This window comes from Pectinophora gossypiella, chromosome 29, assembly GCF_024362695.1.
Source record: "Pectinophora gossypiella chromosome 29, ilPecGoss1.1, whole genome shotgun sequence".
NCBI classification, from domain to species: domain Eukaryota; kingdom Metazoa; phylum Arthropoda; class Insecta; order Lepidoptera; family Gelechiidae; genus Pectinophora; species Pectinophora gossypiella.
The window spans coordinates 133456-159745 of record NC_065432.1 but is presented as its reverse complement, the minus strand read 5'-3'; the positions used below and the strand labels follow the sequence as shown (position 1 = coordinate 159745).

The following is a 26290-nucleotide window of genomic DNA, read 5'->3' as shown; positions in this document are numbered from 1 at the left end:
CCAACAATGAAACGTCAAAATGTTCAGTGTGTTTTTGATAGGATCGGGTTATGTGTGTGTTGTTTTGGAAATTTTTTGTTAAAAAAATACGAATAAACAATAAATAGACGGCATTTTATAAATTCAGGCGCTCACTCGAAGTTTGATTTTTCAAGTCGGCCGTATGAAAAAAGTGTAGAAATTTTGTGAAATTAAATAAATAAGCGGAAGTGCGAGGTGTAGGTGTGGAATTGTCGGAACGTATTTGCGCTGGAAGATTGCGTGAGTATGAATATAATTTTAGCTAAACGGCGCCGTGTGTTATCTATAAATAGCTGGTAGTACGCTATCGCACGTTAGCCTCGTTCTGCTGGTTCAAGGCCGCAGTTTAGACTTTGTTCCGTCGCGTCCAATTTGCGGACTAAAAAAAAAATACGCATTGTTTACCTTTGCACCTTGGATGTCATTCAGTGAATACGTGCGTTCCTATTACAGTTACGACATAAATGGCTGGTGCAAAATGGAGGAGGCCTATACCCAGCAGGGGGATGTGAGAAAATTCGGTTATGTACATGAGTCATACAAAATCGACCAAAATTTTTCAGTCCCAACCCATAGTGCCGCCTTAGCTACACTCCAACCATGATGTGAGCTGATTGATGATGATGATATACTGGGTGTTAGTGACATCGTAACGAATACTTAGAGGGATGATTCAGATCATGATTCTGAGTTAATATCAAGTGGAATTTTCCGTCGCAAAATTCATGTTATTTTTTTAGTTTTTTTTAATTATTTTCAATTCTATACTTTTGCGATGGAAAATTCCACTTGATATTAACTCAGAATAATCAGCTGAATCATCCCTCTCAGTATTCGTTACGATGTCACTTACACCCCATACAAGTACATACAGTAGCCATACAAGTAGGTATGGGTGTTAGTGACACTGTAACGAATACTGAAGGGGATGATTCAGACCATGATTCTGAGTCGATATCAAGTGGAATTTCCTGTCGGAGAAGTCATGAAAATTTTAGAGCTTATTTAAATTATTTTCCGTTCCATACTTTTGCGACGGAAAATTCCACTTGATATCAACTTAGAATTATGGCCTGAATCATCCCTCAAAGTTTTCGTTACGATGTCACTAACACCCTGTATGTATAACAGAACGCTCGGTGAGGTGTGCTTAGTTCATGTTGTGATGGATGTACCGCTGACTACTCCAATTGAGATAGTCGTGAGATTTTGTTGTTGTATATAAGTATATTTGTGAGTTGTATGTTATTTGATTACTAAATACAATGCTTACTAAATGCGTGTACGATGATGTCAATATGTAATGTCTGTGTAAAACGAGATGGTTTGTATGAAGTGTCCGGTGTGCGGCGATACATAATATTTACTCTTTCTTCAGTCTATGGTAGGTACGGTCACAAGCATTAATATGTATTCACTTTGGTACCATGTCACATTAACTTTTTTGACAAATTGAACTGTAAGTCTCACTATATGTCAAATATGTTAGTGCGACAGAGTCCTAAAGTGGGTACATTATATTGCTCATGACTGTACAAGTATGTTTTGTGTTTGTAAATAAGAACACTGGTTTGACAAACATAATGAATGCTTGTATTTGTAGTCATTTGATCCTGGAAATGACTTGAACAATAGCATACACGAAGCATCACGCCTGTATCCCTAAAGGGGTAGGCAGAGGTGTGTTGTACATAGTATACATCCACTCCTCACTATGTTCTAGTCCCATATAATAGGGAGCGAGCCTATTGCCATTAACCGGACAGAAATCTTGGAAACCATGTGATATCAATTATCTACGAACCAAACATGAATTCAATCTCAATTCAATCTCACAGAGTCGATTTTGATAAACTATTTTGTTATATCTGGTGTAATTAATTAATACAACCAAAATATATTAGAGTTGTTTATTTATTTCAAAAAAGGCGGGAAAACGTACATGAGCGTATTCCATCTATTTATTTATTGGCGGCACAATGGTGCCCTATTATATTTCAGACTATACAACATATTTTATCTCCTGTTGTTTTATTAACAGGGTTATTATCCAACTCATTATCATCATCATCTCCCTAACGTTATCCCATTTTCCGCTCCGCTCACCAACAGGTCACCGCTCACCGACTGTTTAACATGCACTCCGAAGCACAGATCTTACTTTCGGACAATCGGCTCAGCTTGTAATCTCCGGATCAAACTAGGAATCATAAAGCGTTTTTTTTGTGATATGTCTTCAATCGATCCTGGGACCTCCGATCGTGAGCCAAACGCTCAACCACTGGACCACGGAAGCAGGTTTTTTTTATCTGAACCTTGAATGTAATTATAACTTTAATATCACATTCTAATCCATGAATGTCTGTCGCCTCTGGCGCCCGCCCAAACAGTGATCGTAACTTGTGAGAACACGCGTCGATTTTTATCACAGTTCTTATTGACGGTGACTAGTATAGGTCACTTCATTTACAGGGTCCGCTTACCTAACCTGAAGATTTGACAGGTCAGGTTTTTTACAGAAGCGACTGCCTGTCTAATGATATAATTTTATTATATCTGTCATATAAGTTATATCTGTCATTTTGTTATCCGCTGAAAAAGAAAGGGACAGGTAATCGACAGGCATAAAATTTATGCAACACACGACAATTTTAAGCAGTAATCTTAACCGTCTAAAAATTTTTTATCGGCTAATAACCCGACAGGGTTAAGAGGACAGCACGTCAAACGGATTGCATACCAGCGAGATGCCTATTTTATTCGCCCGGATAAATCATTCGTTTTAAAATTAACTTGTTGAAAATCACCCGTCCCATTCCTTTTCGGCGGATAAGAAGACGATGGGTGTAACTTAAAATAAAATTAAAGGTGTCTGCAGGAATCGGGGTCAAATATAAATGCAAAGTTGATGAAGTTTATTGTCGCTATTACAAAGTCACCTTCATTTGTCTGAGATGTCTCGCGCCGACGACCGTTGCACCCAAACGCAGGCAAACAATAATATTTTAACATCTGTTGTGTTATTTGTAGAGAGCCCTCAGCGCTTCCCATTTGTCCGGCCAAGTAGATAATGCCATAACATAATGCCAAGTACGTAAGCCAACCTAACTCCTTCGAGAAGCTCAAAAGCCTCCTGGGGTTTACGGGCTTCGCGGACCGACCCTATTCCTTTGGGGATTTGTACCCGTTGTGCTGACACTCCCGTGCTTTCCAGGATTACATGGGAGGCAATTTCTTCTGCATCCAGACAGCCTCTACAAAGTGGGCTGTCCGTTAGGCGATAAGGGTTATAGACAGATTTTATTTTTTATCGCGGTTACGTGGTTGTACCTTGATGGACTTGAACAATTTCTATTCTATTTATGCGATGTGTTTTTTTTCCCTTTGACGGGTTTGCTCTTGGCCCCAGACTTGCCCGAAGGCATTGACGAGGCCTGAGATGGAGCTCGCCCAGAAGGTGCTTTTCACTCTGGCCTTGAAAGCACCCGCAAAACTACAAAATCTCGATTTCTTTAAATAAATGTATATTCACCCGGATTGAAAAGTGCTCGTCTATTGCGAGGTCTTACACTACCATCAGACTATTCTTCTTGTCGTTTCGATGGCATTCAGATTTCTTCAGCCCAGTATTCCGCCACTCGAACAGCATCCTCGGTGGCACTCATCAGCCCCTCTCGCGTGCAGGTATCAGGGCACGCGGGGCAAGTTATCAGATGAGCCATAGTCTGTGGCGTAACACCACACACGCAGCTCAAGTCCGATCCGATGAGAAAACCCCACCTGGACAGGTTATCTTTATCAGACTATTTCATATGCCATAATTATTGTGTATTCCTAATAATAGATGCACTTTTAGTTTTCTTTTCCATTGCAGGAATCCGCCCACGCTACCCTGCACACAGTAATGTAAGGGCCGCAGCACATAGCGCACGCAGCGCCCCGCGCGGGCGCACACTGCACGCGACGCAGCAGCCAACATGGCGGTGGGGGAGGCGCGGGTACCACTGCTGCACGACCAGCGCGGCCCGCAGCACCATGGTACGGATTCATAGTCTATCCTTCATCATCAGCACATATAATTATATCGTATGGGTTGTGAGGTGGAATACCAGCCTCAGCAACCCTAGTGTCAGGGTTATTATCGAGCCGCCAACGGCCCCTGATATGGCTCATGTAACGATTACTCGCTTACATCAGTAAGTAGTAACCGGGACCAACGGTTTAACGTGCCTTCCGAAGCACGGATCATCTTATTTTCGAACAATCGGGTGATCAGCCTGTAATGTCCTAACCAAACTAGGGATCACAAAGTGATTTTTGTGATATGTCCCCACCAGGATTCGAACCTGGGACCTCCGGATCGTGAGCCCAACGCTCAACCACTGGACCACAGAGGCCGTATAATTATATCATATGGCTAGAGTAATCAGGTCTTCGGGATCGTATATTACGTCCTTCGGACGCCGATACTTTTCAGTACCGTCCCTAAGCGGGATGTATTCGGAAGCTGCAACTACCAGAGGATGTCGGTGGTGCAGAGCAGAATCGAAAAAACGTTTGGGAGCTAATTTGCGCCATTGGGCAATGGTTGGCAGACCTAGGTCAATGTGCAGATTTTCATTGCGAAGGAACCACGGAGCTCCCGTGGCTTTCCGCATGAAACGATTTTGTATTACCTGTAGAACTGATTCGTGGTCGAACGCACTCAAATCTTTTAATAAAAAAGAAAACGCAGATAATTATCCCTATAAAATTTATGGAACACACGTCAATTTTAAGCACAAATCTAAAAAAAAAAGTCTAAAAATTTTACTATGGCCAATAACCCGACAGAATTAAGTTGACAGCACACGTCAAACGGTTTGCATACCAGCGAGATACCTTTTTGGTTCGCCCGGGTTATTCATTCGTTTATTCATTCTTCCTAAAATTAAGAGCTGTCAATCATCCGTCCCTTTCCTTTTCGGCGGACAAGAAAATGACAGGTATAATACATAAAAAACATAAACTGCCTATATACGTCTCACTGCTGGGCACAGGCCTCCCCTCATCAACCGGAGGGGGTATGGAGCATACTCCACCACGCTGCTCCAATGCGGGTTGGTGGAGGTGTTTTTACGGCTAATAGCCGGGACCAACGGCTTAACGTGCCCTCCGAGGCACGGAATCATCTTACTTTTTCGGACAATCAGGTGATTCAAGCCTGAAAAGTCCTTACCAAACAAACGACAGTCTCACAAAGTGATTTCGACAATGTCCCCATCGGGAATCGAACCCGGACCTCCAGATCGTGAGCCGCAGGAATCGGGGCCATTATCTTTTGTATTGCTTCATAATATGACGATAACAATACGATAATGCATGCACCGAGTGTAAAGATCAAGTGGCGAACTGAAATTCCAATTGCTTATATTGTGTTTCCTGAAGAGCCGTAGCCCAGTTGGTAGAACGCCTGCCTCTCACTTTGAGGTCGCAGGTTCGAATCCAGCACAGGCGTAACTGATTGTCGAATTTGTTTTCAAATTCATGTTTGGATCACATGATTATCACGTGCTCGGCGGTGAAGGAAAACATCGTGAGGAAACCCACATTCCCGAGACAGGCATTTTCGGAGATATGTGACACTTGTAATATGTATGTGCGCACGTCATTCAAACATCGCTCCACTTGTGACAATGCAAATAACATGATAGTTACCGTAATAGATAATGCTATCTGATACCTAAGACCACATTAACAATATCATAATATCGGATTATATGATATGACGTGCCAATTACAGCAAATAATCGATGAGAACACAACATATTTTTTTTTTGACGTGACTTATTGTAGATTTGCCGCAGATGGCATTAACTACTTGGCCGGACAAATGGGGAGCGCTGAAGGCTCTCACCCGGTACAACGTTTAAGACACAACATAAACAGACTATACACGTCCCACTGCTGGGCACAGGCCTCCCCTCATACAACCGGAGGCGGTATAGAGCATACTCCACCACGCTGCTCCAATGCGGATTGGTGGAAGTGTATATTTAGTGTACATTTATTTTATCCTACCATCGCCTGGAAGGAATTGCTAGTTAGCCATAAGGTCGCCCATTGTAACTAATCTGCATCTTATGTAGTTGTCCTTTTTGTTACGATTATTACTGTGCAATATAGTCTTTTGTGGCCGACGATCTGGTGAAGGTCGCGGGAAGCCGCTGGATGCGGGCAGCGCAGGACCGATCGTCGTGGAGATCCTTGGGGGAGGCCTATGCCCAGCAGTGGGGGTCGTACGGCTGATGATGATAGTCTTTTGTATTTGTATAACATTTTTTGCCTCGTTAAGCCGTGGGTCCCGGCTGCATTAGCAGTCGTTAATAACCACCAATCCGCACTGGGCCCGCGTGGTGGTTTAAGGCCCGGTCTCCCTATCCATCCATAGGGAAGGCCCGTGCCCCAGCAGTGGGGGCGTTAATGGGCTGATGATGATAAGCGAATTATAGGTGCACACAACATTTGCAGTGTAAGACAACGTAATCGTTTAGGTAGATAACTAAATTGTATGGATAGATGTAATATCCCTGTTGAATCCTGTTGTTGTGGTGCGCAGAGCCGCTGTCGGTGAAGGCGGCGCCGGCCCCGCTGGGCGGCGGCGCGGCGGTGCTGACGTCGCTGCTGGCGGGCGCGGCGGCGGGCGCGCTGGCCAAGACCACCATCGCGCCGCTCGACCGCGCCAAGATCAACTTCCAGACCTCGTACGTACTTCAAAAGCAAAAGATCTCTTAGCTATAAGTTAACTGTAACATTCGAGGCAGCTGATTAGACCCTTTTCTAATAAATTCTCATCAGAAATCCTTACTCTCACTAGGGTTAGGATTTTAATAAGAGCCCTCACGGGGCATTGCAGGCTTAATAAGCACCTACACAGAATGGAGCTGACCGAGTCTCCTCTATGCAGATTCTGCTTAGGGGAAGATGAGACGCCACTACATCTGCTGTGCAGCTGTGAGGCTCTCATACATAGTAGAAGCCGTACACTTGGGGGCCACATAATGGACCCCCAGGTAGTCATGGAGCTTTCTCCCAAAAAGATGTTGGATCTCTTCGAACGGATCGGTCTAGAGGAGGATTTTTTAAATGTAGGGATTTAGGTCACAATAGATCTGACAAGGTCGCAGTGATCTCTCGGGCTGTTTTTCAGTCCGGCCCTCACAATTTTCAAATAATAATAATAAAGTTAACTGTAAGTATTTTAAAACATAATAACTAAGCGAACTCCACTCCCACAGACAAACCGAGGAATTTGGTTTTGTGGGGTTTTTATTGTACCAATATTTTCTGTATTTTTTTTTTATGAAAAATAAACATTTTACTTACATACCTACTTCACTGTTAAGCCTAGGTTACACAGTTAGCCGGGTGAGAGCCTTCAGCGCTCCCCATTTGTCCGGCCAAGTAGTTAATGCCATCTGCGGCAAATCTACAATAGGTCACGTCAAAAAAAAAAATAGGTTACAGTGCGAGCTAACATGCGAGCTGACCGAGTCAGTTACTGAGGTGCAGCTACTACGCACGTGTGACCGCATCATACGAGTTACTGTCATGTGCGAGTGGGACAGTTGTTTTTACTCGCTACTTGCCTCCCCCCACCACGCCACTCGCACGCCGCTCGGTCGTCAACTCGCACGATTTTGCGAAATGACAGTAGCTCGTACGCTCGGGCCCACGCCGGGTACAGGGTTTCTTGTTTGGGCGACATGATAAAAACTAATTATGCCAGTTCCGCTTACCGCTTCTATGCTGTTCTGGGAGCAAATAAAAAAACATAGAAAACGTTCAGCTGCTTGTCTTCCCGGGCATGTCGTAAAAACCGACAGAGGGATTGTGTCCTCTAACATGATGGATTAATGTTATGGGCGATAGGCTGATCCCTTATCACCATAAGGTTCATCATATCCAGCTTACGACATCGTATCAACAGTGGCTGCAAGTTGTCTTTGATTACTTGTGGCTCTGCCCACCCCATTAGGGATTACGGGCGTGAGTTTATGTATGTGTATGTATGTAATTATACCAGTACACTGGTATAGTAGCTGTCTTCTGCGACGCCAGCAGTTTGCATAGTGTGACCGTGCGAGGCGAGTCGAGCTACTGTCATACGAGTAGACAGGCACAGTAGCTGTCTATTGTCACATTAGCTGTTCGCACTGTGTAACTTACCTTTAGGCTTCTTTGATTTGTAGAGGTAAAAATATTATTTTCCCATTTGGCAGTCAGACGCCGTACTCTGCGCGCGCCGCCCTGGACTTCCTGGTGAACTCGGTGCGGCGCGAGGGCCCCACCGCCCTGTGGCGCGGGAACTCCGCCACCATGGCGCGCATCGTGCCCTACGCCGCCATACAGTTCACTGCGCACGAGCAGTGGAAGAAGATCCTCGGGGTGGACACGCCCAGCCACGCCAAGTGAGGGGCTTCCGACTTTCCATCTTTCAATCGTTAAACGACCTCCGTGGTCCAGTGGTTAAGCGTTGGGCTCACGATCCGGAGGTCCCGGGTTCGGTTCCCGGTGGGGACATATCACAAAAATTACTTTGTGGTCCCTAGTTTGGTTAGGACATTACAAGATAATCACCTGATTGTCCGAAAGTAAGATGATCCGTGCTTCGGAAGGCACGTTAAGCCGTTGGTCCCGGTTACTACTTACTGGTGTATGTAAGTGGTCGTTACGTGAGCCATGTCAGGGGCCTTTGGAGGCTCAATAGTACCCCACCTCACAACCCACACGATAGAAGAAGATTCGTTGAATCTTTCGATCCTTGAATCTTATAATTCAAAAATATCTTTATTCAGTTGGTAACATAGTTACACTTTGAATCGTCAATTTTTACATAACGAACGTCTCATCCGCCTTAAACTACCGCAGCTTCTCACAACCTGTTTAGCTGGGGACCAGAAGTTGCAAGAAAAGCTTCGGCACACGGCCCTAGACGTTCTTAAAATATCATACATTCTTTCTGTCTTTCAATCAACATCATCAATTTAAGAGCCACGCTCTTGTCGGTGCAGCATTCTCCATTCTTGTCTATCAAGGGCCAATTCTTCGACTTCCTTATGAGACACGACGTTCACCTTCTCTTTAATTTGTTCCATTTAAGCTTTTCTTGATCTTCCTCTCTTTCCTTCAATCATTGAATTTTTCAATCATTCCATCTTTCAATCGTTCCATCTTTCAATCATTCCATCTTTCAATCATTCCATCTTTCAATCATTCCATCTTTCAATCATTCCATCTTTCAATCATTCCATCTTTCAATCATTCAATCATACCATCTTTCAATCATTCCATCTTTCCATCATTCAATCTTTCAATCATTCCATCTTTCAATCATTCCATCTTTCAATCATTCCATCTTTCCATCATTCAATCTTTCAATCTTTCAATCATTCCATCTTTCCATCATTCAATCTTTCAATCATTCCATCTTTCAATCATTCCATCTTTCAATCATTCCATCTTTCCATCATTCAATCTTTCAATCATTCCATCTTTCCATCATTCAATCTTTCAATCATGGAATCTTTGACCGGTGGCCCCCAGGGCGCACCCGCTGCTGCACCTGGTGGCGGGCTCGCTGGCGGGCGTGACGTCGCAGTCGGCCACGTACCCGCTGGACCTGGCGCGGGCGCGCATGGCCGTGACGGACGCGCGCCAGTACCGCACGCTGCGCGCCGTCTTCGTCAAGGTGGTGCGCGACGAGGGGCTGCGTACGCTCTACAGGTGCACACGCTGCTCACTATACTTGGCAACTTGACAGTTTCCGGATCATCATCATCAATTTAAGAGCCACGCTCTGGTCGGTGCAGCATTTTCCATGCAACTTTTTTAGAGAAAAATAGGGCAGTGGTTTCCTTCTTACCTTCCGCCCCGCAGTACTCTGTCTGACACGAGTGGGATGGCGCCCAGAGTAGTCTATTACAAAGCCAGTACGGCTTTGACTCCTGTTCTCCGCCTCTGAATAGTACTGACAGTTACTGCTGCCCTCTGTCAGGTTCCAGGTTACAGTGACTGTGACTTGCCCCTTCCGTCCTGCATTGCATTGCATTTAGTTTTCGGATAAGTATTTTAAAAAATACAGTTTTAGCTCAAGTGACCGACCATTTGGCTGTATACCGAAAATCTCGTGTATTTCTCAATCTCGACACTGGCAGAATTGTCAAAAATGACAGAAGCCATACTACAAAAAAATAATTTAATTAATTAAATACATAAGAAATGCCTGTATGGGCATAGTTCCCTTTGCCTTGCCCTTCGGGGAAAACCAAAACAAAAAAAAAAACAAATTGAATTTAAAAAATACAGACGATATTTTTATACTTCGTAAAATATTTTATTTTCTCGAAAAAGTTTTATTTAGTAGAAAAAGAAAAACATATTTTTCTTCAATTTTACTATTAGAAGTTTAATAAGTTTAAAAGATTTGATAAGTTTGTTCAAATATATCTCCGCCAATAAACGTTTACACTATGTGTTATCAGGGGCTACCCCGCTACGGTGCTGGGCGTGATCCCATACGCCGGCGCCTCCTTCTTCACGTATGACTCGCTCAAGCACAAATATTTAGGTAAGTTATATTTAAAATTATATATTTATATAAAATTATATTATATATGTAAATGAGATCCATGGACTCATTACGTTCTCTATGGTATTAATAATCTTTGTCTTATAAAACGTCAAAAATATAATTTTATTTTCTGAAGAAGAGGTTATGTAAAAATGTGAATTATTTGCTTCGAATGTTGTTTCTTTATTTCAGGTGAATTTAGTTATTTAGTATAGAATAATGTAATTACTTACTTACAAAACAAGTGTATTAATAAAAATACTTTATTTCAGAGAAACGCAACGTAGTTTTTATTCACAAGAATATTTCAGTGTCTTTAAGAAGACATTATAAAACAACATTTAGCAAAAAATGGAGAAATTTAAATTTGAATTTATTGTAAAAGCGGGTGAAGATCCCAAAACAAATGTAATCTGCTTAACCTCAATCACAGATGCGAAGGAATCCATGTTTTTTATTCCGGAACAATACCAACCGGTAAAACTGCATGATAAACTGATAACAACACCAACTTTTCAAAAGGTAAAAAATACACTACAAAGGAGGCATGATAAAAGACAAGTTTGGATTACCGTGACACCGGAAATAAATAATGTTTACCGAGATGAAGATGGAAATATGCAATTTAAAGGATATTTATTAGAAGAGATAACACCAGAAACGCGACAACATACTGTTACTACCGGTATTACGGAAGACACTTTAACTCGGATTTTAGAGAATTTTTCAGAAACAAGAAAGGATACTCATAGACCATACAATATTGGGAAATTAACAGAAACATTTACAATAGAAAAATTTACCAAGAAAACATCAAATGTGGATCAATGGATGAGTATTTTCGAAACAGAATGTACCCGTTTGGGAATAGATGAGGATATTAAGAAAATTGAGGCCCTTAGATTGTTCTTGGAGGATTCGTGTCTAGATTGGTACAATTCTATGCTCATAAAATATAAAATAAATTCAAAGTGGTCATTATGGAAAGAGAACTTCTGTGAAACCTATGCAAATAAGGGATGGTCTCCGATCAGGTACGCAATGTTGTTCAAGTACAGACAAGGATTATTATTGGAATATGCCTTAAAGAAAGAGAGACTTTTGTTGGAAATGAACAAATCAATGGACATACAAACTCTGATAGATCTGATCGTTACAGGACTCCCAAACTATATAGCTGATAAAATTGATAGAAATAACCTGAAAGAGACAAAAGATTTATTTGGTAATATAAGGGGATTGGAACATTTAATAAAAAAAAATTATTACGAAAAGAAAACAGGAGGTTTTGAAACTAAAAATAAAGAAAAGGATGGAAAAGAACAGCCGTGCAAAATATGCGAAAAAGAAAACAAAGGAATACGTTATCATCCAGAATCATTGTGTTGGTTCAAAAATAAAAATAATGACAGATATGGACGGGAACAAATCAGATATGTTAATAACTCGGAGATAGAAACAGAATTACACAAAATAAATCCAAAAAACTAGACATTCCACCATTAATCAAAATAAAATTATTAATAAATGATACCATGAATATTATGGGAATTTATGATTCGGGATCAAATGTGTCTTTAATAAATTCCAAATTATTGTCCATAAAAGGTAATCTAAATGACAAAGGATGTGACAACATTGAAAATACAGGCTTAAAAACGATTAATGGTGTTAAGAGTACTAAAGGAATAGTAAAATTGAAGATAAAGATATTTGACATTGAGGAAAACATAAATGTGTTTGTGATAGATGAAGAAAATTTTGATTACGACTTTCTAATTGGATTGGACTGTATAGAAAAATACCATCTTGTACAAAATGACAAACTGGAAATATCACAAAATATATGTAATTTGAAGAAAGAAAAAAATACAGAAGAAAACAATACAATGATAATTCCTGGCTATACAGGTAGTATTGAGAAAGAAGATAACTTAAATAATAACAATAACAAACAGGATTTTCTGGAAAAGACTGGTCAACGTACTAATACTGAGTATGAAGTAAACTTTAATGAATACGTGGAAGAATCAAACTTTAATATTACTGTAAATCATCTAGATACACAAAAATGCTCAGAAATAGAAGATTTATTATGCAAGTATAAATCTCTTTTCGCTAAAGACAAATATGATATCGGCACAGTAAGAGAATATGAAGCGCGTATTGATTTATTAATTGATAAATACTGTAGTAAAAGGCCATACAGATGCAGTATTGAAGATAAAAAAGAAATAGAACGACAAATATCGAAATTGTTAGAAAGAAATTTAATTGAAGAATCTTATAGTCCGTTTGCTGCTCCAGTAACGATGGCTTTTAAAAAAGAAGAAGGAAAGAGGTCACGGCTATGTATAGATTTCCGTGACTTAAATAAAATTGTGATACCACAATCGCAACCTTTTCCATTAATTGAAGATTTAATGATCAAAACAAGAAAATGCAAAGTCTTCTCAACATTAGACATAAATTCAGCATTTTGGTCAATACCATTGCGAATTGAAGATAGGCACAAAACTGCTTTTGTTACCCAAGAAGGACACTTTCAATGGACATGTTTACCATTTGGATTGAAGTCGTCTCCAGCAATCTTTCAGAGAGTATTAAGTAGTATTATAAGAAAACATAACCTATCAGATTTCGCAGTAAATTATATTGATGATATTTTAGTTTTTTCAGAAACATTTGCAGATCATATTAAACATTTAACATTGTTGTTGGAAGCAATATTGAAAGAAGGGTTCAGATTAAAATTTTCAAAATGTAATTTTGCACAAGACTCAGTTAAATATTTAGGTCATATAATACAAAATAACACAATCACTCCACTGAAGGACAATCTAATTGCTATAAAAGAGTTTCCTATTCCTAAGACGCAAAAGAACGTACGTCAATTTCTAGGTAAAATAATTTTTTATGGAAAATATATACCTAATATATCAATCATATTAGATCCTTTACATAATTTGTTGAGAAAAGGACAAGCATTTATTTGGTCAGAGGGATGTCAAGATTCCTTTGAGACCATAAAAAAACTTCTATGTTCAAAGCCTATTTTAGAAATCTTTGATCCGGATTTACCTATACATATTTATACAGACGCAAGTATACAAGGTATAGGCGCAGTCTTGAAGCAACCACAGCTCAATGGAGAAGAAAAACCGTGTGCATATTTTTCGCGCAAACTAAACGACATCCAAAAAAAGAAAAAAGCTATATATATAGAGTGTTTAGCAATTAAAGAAGCAATCAAGTATTGGCAACATTGGCTCATGGGAAAAAAAATTAAAGTTTTCACCGACCATAAACCTTTGGAGAAAATGAATATAAAAGCAAGAACGGATGAAGAGCTGGGAGATCTAACATATTATATATCACAGTATGATTTTGAAGTAATTTATTCCCCAGGAAGGGACAATTTAGAAGCAGATTGTTTGAGTAGAAATCCTGTATTGGAACCATGTCACAATGAGGAGGAATGCTTAAAAATTGTAAACCTAATTAAACTAGAAGACATAAAAAATGATCAAGAAAGAAATGAGCAGATAAAACAAAATAAAAATAAACTAAAAATGAAAGATATGATATACTATAAGAAGGTGAGAGAAAAAGAAAAAATAATATTAACGGAAGAATTTAGTAAACAATTTATAGAGAAAGTACATTATGCTTACTGTCATATAGGGACACAACAATTAAAAAGAAAAATTAAACCATTCTATGAAGTTAAAAATTTAATATATAATATAAAAAGAATTTGTGAAACATGTGAAGTCTGTATAAAAAACAAATCTAGAGGAAAATACAAATTTGGATTGTTGTCTCAGTTAGGTCCGGCTACATATCCATTTGAAATAGTATCTATAGATACCATTGTTGGATTTGGTGGTTCACGTTCTACTAAGACTTATTTGCACCTCTTGGTCGATCACTTCACCAGGTACGCTTATATTTTAACTTCAAAAACTCAAAACTCAAATGATTTTATAAAACTTGTTCAAAATGTAACTTGTGAAAATAAAATTGGCTTGATTCTGTCCGATCAATATCCAGGTATAAATTCGAGAGATTTTAAAAACTTTTTAGATAAAGAGAATATACCAATTATCTTCACTGCTGTAAATGCACCGTTCTCAAATGGTTTAAACGAGAGACTAAATCAAACGCTAGTTAACAAAATTCGATGTAAAATAAATGAGAGAAAGGAAAAACTTGCTTGGACGACTATAGCACATGAATGTACAAAAAAGTATAACGAAACAGAACACACTGTAACAGGTTTTGCCCCAAAATATTTATTAGAAGGAAAAAATGTTGATGTTTTACCCGAAGAATTGAAACTAACAATATCATTTAATGATTTATTACAAGATAGAAAAGAAGCATTGGAAAATACTATAAAATCACACAACTATAATAAACAATACTTTGACAAGAACAGAATAAAATGTGAACTAAAAGTAGGGGACTTAGTATATGTTGAAAACGGGAATCGATTAAATAGAAAAAAATTAGATGAATTAAGAATTGGTCCATATATAATCTTAGAAAAATTGTCAAACTCAATATATAGAATAAACACAGGACATAAGAAAATCGAATCAAATCTTTTCCACATAACAAAACTTGTACCAGTGGTATGTACTTATTAGAACACTTAATTCAGTATGCGGTGGATATTCCTCTGAATACCCCATTAAGAAGAATAGTCGTGAATTTTGCTGATTGTTAACAGGGGGGGGAGATGTAAATGAGATCCATGGACTCATTACGTTCTCTATGGTATTAATAATCTTTGTCTTATAAAACGTCAAAAATATAATTTTATTTTCTGAAGAAGAGGTTATGTAAAAATGTGAATTATTTGCTTCGAATGTTGTTTCTTTATTTCAGGTGAATTTAGTTATTTAGTATAGAATAATGTAATTACTTACTTACAAAACAAGTGTATTAATAAAAATACTTTATTTCAGAGAAACGCAACGTAGTTTTTATTCACAAGAATATTTCAGTGTCTTTAAGAAGACATTATATATATTATGATGGGTGCTGGAAAGAGTTGAAGAAAAGAGAACCATATTGAAGACTATAGAGAACCGGAGAGGAAATATGATTGGCCACCTGATACGACACGATTCATTTATAACAAACATTATAGAAGGAAAAATTGAAGGGAAGAGAGGAAGGGGTAGACCTAGGATAACATTTATGAAACAAATAAAAGAGAAGGTGCAGGTCGTGTCGTATCGGGAGGTGAAGGGTTTGGCGGGAAGAAGAGAGGAATGGCGGTTACTCCACCGACAAGAGCGCAGCTCTTAAATAGAGAGAGAGATAAAATTATATAGTTATATTTAAAGAACAGCCTTTGTGGTCTAGTGGTTAGAGCGTTAGGCTCACGATCTGGAGGTCCGGGTTTGATTCCCGATGGGGCCATTGTCGAAATCACTTTGTAAGACTGCCCTTTGTTTGATGTAAATGTAAGATGATTCCGTGTTTCGGAGGGCACGTTAAGTCGTTGGTCCCGGCTATTAGCCGTAAAAACACATCCACCAACCCGCATTGGAGCAGCGTGGTGGAGTATGCTCCATACCCCCTCCGGTTGATTGAGGGGAGGCCTGTGCCCAGCAGTGGGACGTGTATTGGCAGTTTATGTATGTATGTAAGTTAAAAAATAAAATACATCTTTTCTTCTCTCTTGTTGTGACCAGAGGTGTCGGGCTCGCCGCCGCACGGCATCACCAACATGGCGTTCGGCGGCTGCGCCGGCGCCCTCGGCCAGACGGCCTCGTACCCGCTGGACATCGTGCGGCGCCGCATGCAGACCGCGCGCAGGCTGCCTGCAGGACACTACCCCTGCGCCACCATCCTCGGCACCCTCAGGGAGGTCTACGCGTACGTGTTATTGCTTCTTCTTCTTTTTTGACGTGATTTATCAAATTCAAATTCAAAAATATCTTTTTCAGTAGGTAACATATGCGGCACGTTGGGTGGTAAGGATATGGTATCCCGACGTGCCGGCAGAGTAGGGAAATGATTGGTGATGACGATGATAAAGTAGCAACAGCAAGCAGGAATGTATACAGTTTATTAAAAACACTTCACAAACAGGATAGGAATGTACATAGTTCACAATATACACACTTCACAAAAGAATTAAGACTTAGGTATTAGAGGGCACGGCCCTAAACAGTATAATATACTTGTTGTTTTAATGAAGGTCGGGGATTCAGTGAGTCAAAAGTGAGTAAAATGAAAGGAAATGCGAATGGAATGGAATGAGAATTTCGTAATTTAAAATGATGATGGTCCGAACAAAAGGTCAGTATGTGCAGAGTTTGTACTCTGCTACACATAGTTACACTTTGAATCGTCAATTTTTACATAACGAACGTCTCATCCGCCTAAAACTACTGCAGCTTCTCACAACCTGTATAGCCGGGGAAAAGAAGCTGCAAGAAAAACCTCGGCACAGGGCCCTATCATCATTCATCATCACGTCGTCCAAACCGTATCCGGCGACTCCTAAATATTTATCCTGGGTCGTTGTTGTGGTGGGCTCTGATGTGGCTGGCGAAACCGAACTTGGACTTGAAGGTCCGGTCACACGGCACACAATAAAGCTGGCCTGACGAATTGAATGTGTAGTTATAGGAGGGTTTCGGTCGAGTCTTCCGTATTTGGCGCTTTGCGTCGAGATATCATTAGTACGGTCACGAGCATTAATATGTATACACTTTGGTACCATGTCATGTTTGGTGTGTCATGGAATTCTATAGTCTCTGCTTACCCCGGTGGGAAATAGGCGTGAGTTTATGTATGTATGTATGTTTGGTACCATGTCACATTAACGTTATTGACTAATTGAACTGTAAGTCTCACTAAATGTCAAATATGTTAGTGCGACAGAGTCCTAAAGTGGGTACATTATATTGCTCATGACTGTACAGTAGTAGTATATCAATGTTACTTATGGTTCCGTGCAACAGCCTCCGTGGTCCAGTGGTTGAGCGTTGTGCTCACGATCCGAAGGTCCCGGGTTCGAATCCCGGTGGGGACATATTACAAAAACCACTTTGTGATCCCTAGTTTGGTTAGGATATTACAGGCTGATCATCTGATTGTCCAAAAGTAAGATGATCCGTGCTTCGGAAGGCACGTTAAGCCGTTGGTCCCGGTTACTACTTACTGATGTAATTGAGGAGTAATCGTTACATGAGCAATGTCACCTTTTGGCGGCTCAGTAATAACCCTGACACCAGGGTTGATGGGGTTGGTAATTCACCACACAACCCACACGATGGAAGAGACTTATGGTTGATTCGCTGAGGGCTCTCAACCGCGAACCTCTGAGAGGGCGTCGTCTGAGAGGAGTATAATATCTGAAATCGTATATTTGAAATCGAATCGTAACGAATCAGAAATCGTCGGCCACGCGGGCGAGGTCGGTATCGGAGTATTGCTTCTTCTATCGTGTTGGTTGTGGTGGGTTCTTCTGGCGTCAGAGTTATTCATCATCAGCCCATTAACGTCCCCACTGCTGGGGCACGGGCCTTCCCTATAGATGGATAGGAAGATCGGGCCTTAAACCACCACGCGGGCCCAGTGCGGATTGATGGTTATTAACGACTGCTAATGCAGCCGGGACAAACGGCTTAACGTGCCTTCCGAAGCACGGATGAGCTCGAGATGAAAACTTTTTTTTGTGGTCACCCATCCTATGACCAGCCTTTGCGAAAGTTCCTTAACTTCAACAATCGCAGACCGAGCGCGTTTACCGCTGCGCCACCGAGCTCCTCAAGGGTTAATAATTAAATTCAATTCAAATTATTTATTTCAGATTAATATCCATAATTATAAGTATATTAGATTAGATTCCATTTTTAAAATTAAATTAAATTATATAAAATCTAATAAAATTAAAATTATGAGTGAATGATTTTTGAACGAAGGGTCTTGATTTTGACTTGATTGCGTCTCCAGGACAGAGGGGTGGCGCGGATTCTTCAAGGGTCTCAGCATGAACTGGGTTAAGGGCCCCATCGCCGTGGGCATCTCGTTCGCGACCTACGACGCCATCAAGACCTTCCTCAGGGATATCGCCCTGAACTTCAGCTAGTCGCGACACCCCTGAGGCACTGAGACAGCTCTGAGAGTAAGGTGAGTCCGATGTTAGACGGAAACGAACCGAGATAGGAAAAAAGCGGGAAGAAACAAAGTGGGAAACAAACTGGAACAGAAACAGAAACAAGAATGAATGGGAAATATGTGGGAAGACATAAACAGAGGCGGAAATTAGATAAACAAATCAAGAAATAAGAATGAACGGGAACAATGTGAGACAGAAACAAGCTGAGATACGCGAGTCAGAAGAAAATGGGATGTAGAGAATGAGATAATTATGGGAGATGGAATGTTTCGTGATGTTTTCAATAAGGTATTAGCTTGTCGTGTTGATACAGCAAAGTTAGTGTTCATTTAAAAAGTAATTAACAGCTAAACAGAAATGATGAGAAAAATATTATTTAATAAATGAATCAATATTATGAACGAAGAAATTATCACGATAAACAAAACAAAGAAAGATGAAACAAAATTAGATACAACAAAACATGTGAACGAAACTAAACTACATTAACAAAGACGGTTACGTATCAAAACATGTTTTGAAACATTTTGAAATAAAATAGAAATTGGAGGTAGAATTCAAAATTCAACTATGAATTTGGTTGTTTTTAATAGAAATTGATTGCAAGGAACTGGAAAGTTTAAGATATTAATTTTATTATTCAAATACCTTTTTTTTATGTAAATTTGATGTCCACATTACGATAACACATTGTTATTAGAAATGCGCCAAATGTACGGTAAATGTTCGCCACTAAAACCGAATAATAAGTATTCGAGTTAGTAGATATATCTAATTAAAACACATAATAACGGGTTCTTACCGCGTTTAAATCAGGGATGTGAGACTCCCGATATTTCAGATATATGTAGATATATATCTATTTTTTAGATATATCTAGTTATTTTGGCGTAGGACTGATGTTGACAATAAAGTTTATAATATTTACATCGCCGCTGTGTGCACCTCTATAATAAGATACAAACCACGGTATCGGCCTGACAACCAGCCGGCCGTCCTGGAGTTATTCGGTAGATACATACCTAGTGTCATGGTATAAGAAGACCAGATATGCTCAATCCTATGACAAGCCGCCATTGCTAGCCCATTGATGACGTAAGTGTTACCATTCAATTGGTATCTCCAACATTCCAACTTAAATTTTATTATTGAAAATTGAGCGAATTACTGACTCACGTAATTAATTACTATAACTTGACTCATATATAAAAATCATTTTACTAAAAGTTCAAAATTGCCTTGCATAGTAAATTAAAAACATTAGTCGTAGGTAGTTTATTTTTTACGAAATGGCAACGCAGGGTGGGATGACGTCAGCTGGGCTAACCTTGAAATGCTAGCTGTCACTTTTGAGCATACCTTGTTTAATTACACTATAAATTGGTTTAGGCCTGTCCTGGATTCGAACCCTCGCCTTGGGATTGGGATAGTGTGTTAGTGAGTGTATATAATTTTGTGTATGTAATTTTGCAGGTCTGTGTAGTATGCTGTAAAATATATTATGATACATGCACGCTAGTGTAGTGGTTACAACTTGTCGCGTTAATATTGTTAATCTACCATTTTGTAAAAATATTGGTAATATGTAAATGTATTATCTGGCAACATTGCCTGTAAAAAAATTCTCACAGAAATAATTATTTTATTTTATTTCTGAATGTTTTTTAAAAACGATGTGTGCAATAGTTGCTTCAGTTGTTAGTTGTATGTTTTTTTTATTGTTTTTCACAAAGTGAAAATTAAAATTATATATATTTTTTTATATATTTTGAAACTATGTAATTATAAAGGCTTATCTGTGGTTTTACAAAAAAAATGTTATAATCTCTATCAATATTTGTATTTAGTTATTATGCAGGATGTTAGTGACATCGTAACAAACTGATAATAAAAAACAACTTAAAATTTTCATGTTTTTGCGACAGAAAATTCCACTTGATATCAACTTAGAGTCATGGTCTGAATCATCCCCCTCAGTATTCGTTACGGTGTCACTAACACTCTGTATATCTTGAAACCGTGTAATATCAAAGGCCTATTTTGTGGTTTTACTAAAAAAAAAGTTATATCTCCATCAATATCTATGCAATAATTGTTATATAAAAGTGGTTGTAAATGAAATAAATCGCGCAATTTTTGTTTCGTGCCTTACATTCTAAGATCTTAAGCGGAGCGGAGCTGAGCGGAGATGTGCAGGAATCGACCAATCACCGCGAGGGAGAGAGTGACAGAGCGTCTTCGTTTGTCGCTCTCTCGAACGCTGTGATTGGTCAAATGCGCACATCTCCGCTCTTCTCCGCCCATCTCCGCGTCAGTGAAATCCCAGCCTAACTCGACTCTTCCTCCGCTCCACTCGTACTCAGCTGAGATTGTGGTATTTTAAGTCGATATTTAGGTCACTGGAGTCGAGCATGTCATACTGCCAACATAATAATACGAAAATAATGACGTCATGGATTACTATATATTTCTTTTATTAAATTTTTTAAGTAACGTTATTGTCTTGTCTTTGTGTGTGGCGTCCTTTTATAATAAACAATGGCCCCGATTCCTGCAGACACTTAATTTTATTTTAAGTTATACCTGTCATTTTCTTATCCGCCGAAAAGGAAAGGGACGGATGATTGACAGCTCTTAATTTTAGGAAGAATGAGTAAATGAATGAATAACGCGGGCGAATCAAAAAGGTATCTCGCCGGTATGCAAACCGTTTGACGTGTGCTGTCAACATAATTATGTCGGGTTATTGGCCAATGCAAAATTTTTAGACGGTTGTTTTAGATTTGTGCTTAAAATTGACGTGTGTTCCATAAATTTTATGCTTGTCGATTAACCGTCCCTTTCCTTTTCGGCGGATAAGAAAGTGACAGATATAACTTGAAATAAAATTAGATGGTGTTTACAGGAATCAGCACCAATTTCTATTCTATTGTATTTCTTACTGGAGTAGACTCGAGTTAAGGTTGAGGCGCCTTGGAAGAATACTGATGCTGAGTTTGAGGAAGACCAACTGGAGACGAGGAAAGTTGGAGTGAACATGATAGAACACGGGTGTTAGTATGTATGTGTGTGTATGTTTGAGCTGTGCTAAACCTGACCCGATGTTGATTGTAACGGCCGATGGCTTTTCTACTTTTTGGTGGATATTATGGCTTAGGGGACATCTCGTCCCAGTGCTAAACTGGGCCCAGGGACGAGTTTGCCCTTTCTAATCAATGGTGTAATCGTCCCAACAACTGATACATAGTGGGCCCAGTTACCCATTATCAAATTAGATGAGAGGCAAACTCGCCCCTGGGCCCAGTTTAAGACTGGGACGAGATGTCCCCTAAGGCGATATTATTATGTTTAGTGTTGCCATAGGGGAACTATATCAAGTGTGTAAAGGTGCAACCACACCGATGTTACTTTGTTATTTTGAAAAAAAAAAATATTTTCGCTTTTATGAAAAAAGACAATGTTTTTCGATAGTTTTAGATTTTTCTTTATTTAGTAATCAGAATTTCATAATTTATTATGAACCTAGTACACAATCCAGTTGATATCACGTGCCTCCTAAGATTTGTGCCCGGTTAGTGACAATAGACGGCCTCCGTGGTCCAGTGGTTGAGTGTTGTGCCCACGATCCGGAGGTTCCGGGTTCGATTCCCGGTGGGGACGAATCACAAAATTCACTCTGTGATCGCTAGTTTGATTAGGACATTACAGGCTGATCACCGGATTGTCCAAAAAAGTAAGATGATCCGTGCTTTGGAAGGCACGTTAAGCCGTTGGTCCCGGTTACTACTGACTGATGTAAGAGAGTAGTTATTACATAAGCCATGTCAGGGGTCTTTGGCGGCTCAATAATAGCCCTGACACCAGGGTTGATGAGGTTGGTAAACCACTTCACAACCCACACGACAGAATAGACTTACCTCCTATTTTATACACATCTGCCTACCCCTTTGGGGATACAGGCATGATGCTGTGTTGTTGTTATGTGTGTGTATGTAACATCGGTGTAGGGGCACCATCATACTGTAGAATTTGTAAATATTCGCTCTAGTGGCGAGTTATTTGTCCTCAAATGTTATTAATTATAATGTTATGTTATATTGAACTGTTTTGTAGTCATTTTGTTAAGAGTATTACAATTGTTTTTAAATGTTTATTGTTTAAAATGTTTATGAAACAATTTTGTTGCTGACTTCGTGTTTACTCCCCCCGCGCATCGGACACCGCGGCATGACGCGTCTATAGCGTACAGTCATGAGCAATATCATGTACCCACTTTAGAACCCTGTCGCACTATCACATTTGACATTTAATGAGACTTACAGTTCAATTTGTCAAAAAATCTAATGTGACATGGTTTCAAAGTGTATGTACATATTAGTAATCGTGACCGTACGAGTATTATATACAGGGTGTTAGTGACATCGTAACGAATACTGAGAGGGATGATTCAGACCATGATTCTGAGATAATATCAAGTGGAATTTTTCGTCGCAAAATTAATGATTTTTTTTCGTTTTTTTTTAATTATTTTCAATTCTATACTTTTGCGATGGGAAATTCCACTTGATATTACCTCAGAATAATGAGATGAATCATCCCTCTGAGTATTCGTTACGATGTCACTTACACCCCATTCAAGTACATACAAGTAGCCATACAAGTAAGTATGGGTGTTAGTGACACCGTAACGAATACTGAGGGGGATGGTTCAGACCATGATTCTGAGTTGATATCAAGTGGAATTTCCTGGTTCCATAGTTTTGCGACGGAAAATTCCACTTGATATTAACTCAGAATCATGATCTGAATCATCCCTCAAAGTTTTCGTTACGATGTCACTAACACCCTGTATACTTAAGTACCTCATTTAACACAGCTTCATCAGAGTGACAGCTGTCAAAGTATTATTTTTTCCTTATATTGGTGCTAATTCCTGTAAACACCATCTAATTTTATTTTAAATTATATCTGTCATTTGCTTATCCGTCGAAAAGGAAAGGGACGGGTAATCGAACAAGCATAAAATTTATAGAACACACGCCAATTTTAAGCACAAATCTAAAACAAGTCTATAAAAAAATTGCATTGGCTAATAAACCGACAGAATTAAGTTGACAGTACACGTCAAACGGTTTGCATACCTTTTTGATTCGCGCGGGTTATTCATTCATTTACTCATTCTTCTTAAAATTAAAGTCTGTCGATCATCCGTCCTTTTCTTTTTCGGCAGATAAAAGAATGACAGGTATAACTTAAAATAAAATTAGGTGTCTGCAGGTATCGGGGCCAATATGTCTATAGATACATCTCATATAATGGTGGAATACCGCGTTATTTATCGCACCAGCGTTGATAGCGTAACTCGTGCAGCAGGGCAGTTCCCGCTGCATATGTAACCTTAACTTTTTTGCGATGTTTTATTGCGACTAGCCCCCGAAGCATGGTGCCCGCATGTCGCGCGCGTTGCGATATATGAACCAGTAGAATTGCTGTATTTTTCGCATAGCTAAACGTTGATTCATAGTTCACACATATATCGTACACGCGCGGTAAGCGTGTCGGTAAACTTATTTTTGCTTCAGTTGGAAAGCTTTTAAAATAGTGCCGTCCTCTTCTAATGTGTAGTGTAAGAGAGAGATAGCGCTAGTTTGAGCCAGGACACGAAGTTAGCGGCTGTGTACAGTCATGAGCAATATAATGTACCCACTTTACGACTCTGTCGCACTAACATTATTTGACATTTAGTGAGACAGTTCAATTTGTCAAAAAGTTAATGTGACATGGTACCAAAGTGTATATATAATAATGCTCGCGACCGTACATGTAGTGACGGTGTATATTGAGAGATCAATTTGGAAAATTATACGTTTTTACTGTTTCTGAGCGTTTTTTTTTATTTCCAGCATTAATTTATTTGTATCTCGATAACTGTAGCAGGTAGCGATCTGATTTCACCAAGAAATTGTCGATATTCGCACTTTTTAAAAATCTTCTTCTATCATGTGGATTGTGAGGTGGATTACCAACCCCATCAACCCTGGTGTCAGGGTTATTACTGAGCCGCCATAGGCCCTACGAGACATAACGACTACGTACTTACATCAGTAAGTAATAACCGGGAACAACAGCTTAACGTGCCCGAAGCACGGATCATCTTACTTTTGTACAATCAGTTGATCAGCCTATAATGTCCTACAAAGCGATTTTTGTGAATTGACCCCACCGGGATTCGAACCTGGGACCTAAGGATCGTGAGCACAACGCTCAACCTCTGGACCACGGAGGCCGTTCAAAAGTTATATGCATTGTTTGGTGGCATTGTCAGAACAAGGGACACAAAGCGAGGTAATGAAGCTCTTTTTACATAAGTTTTTCGCGTCTTTACTGCCGGGAATGTTCCCAATGTCATAGAATAAAGAATAATATAGGTCCCGGCAAACTTCTTGAGCATCGACCTTGACTTCGCACAACCGAATTATATATAAGTATTATAGCGAGTAAAATAAACGCGCCACCTATTGGTGCTAATCGCGCGCCAAATAAGCGCACTGTCCGCCCGCCCGCTCGCCATAGTTTTTGTTGTTAATATTGTTAATTTGTTTATTCACTGATTTATTTTACAGTATTCTTTATATTTTATAGTTTAACTTCTGGAGTAAATAACTAAACAGTGCAAAGTGTTTTTATTTGAAGGACGGCTATAGTATATATATACAGGGTGTAACGGAAGGGGGGTATCAAGCCGAAAGGGGACAAAACTATACCTTATGTAGATCTTATCTGCAAAATTTCAATTAAAAAAAAAACACTTTTGATATTTCTTTCAATTTCAGTTAAAAAAATATTTTAATATTTCCAGCATGTAAAAAACACGGCACAGCACTATTGAGGTCACTGTTCTTAATCCACTCAAATATTGGCACTACACAAATCTCCTAGCGCGTCCTGGTCGCCTGGTACTCGCGGCGCTCGCACGGCCGCGATAGGTACGAAATTCGAGCGGGCGGCGGCTTTGGCGGCAACGTCAAAAGGAGTCGGCGGCCGATTGGAACAATCCGAGTCGGCGGCACGTCGGCGACTGTAACAAACAAAAATGACACTAAAGCATCTAATAATTGGAGTCATTTTGCTTTGACAACTATTCTCACATTATTTTATGACGTGTAAAATAAGTTAAAATTACCTACTTGTTTAGGTAAGGTATTTAATTTAATAGTAAATAGGAAAAAAAAGTGTGAAAGTGTGGGTAAGTAGGTAGGTAATTAATAATTAGACTTACGTTTTACAAGAAAGGTTCGAAATGTCGTCATCCCCGTTCGATGCACAGACCTGCCGCTTCATCTGTCCACAACACTTTCGAAGCAAAGTCTGGTGAGCACTTGAACTAGGTACCATTCTCAGAATGCCACACGAGGTAAATAATCAGCAGGAATTAGCTCGGGCGTACGTTGCATGTGGTAAGGTTCGCGTGGTAGTCCTTGGGTTGGCTGCACGGCTAGTACGGCTTCTTC

At 39.6% G+C, this 26290-nt stretch overlaps 1 protein-coding gene across 1 annotated transcript; it reads left to right on the top strand.

The window, feature by feature from the left end:
* The first annotated feature begins 21 nt into the window (after positions 1-21).
* On the top strand, positions 22-24657 carry LOC126379554 (mitochondrial coenzyme A transporter SLC25A42). The gene is made up of 8 exons (XM_050028353.1): positions 22-261; positions 3896-4059; positions 6620-6764; positions 8283-8471; positions 9607-9786; positions 10545-10630; positions 16342-16525; positions 18614-24657. The coding sequence occupies exons 2-8, from the start codon at positions 3999-4001 to the stop codon at positions 18747-18749; spliced, it is 981 nt and encodes a 326-aa protein (XP_049884310.1). The 5' UTR covers positions 22-261; positions 3896-3998; the 3' UTR covers positions 18750-24657.
* The last annotated feature ends 1633 nt before the right edge of the window (positions 24658-26290 follow it).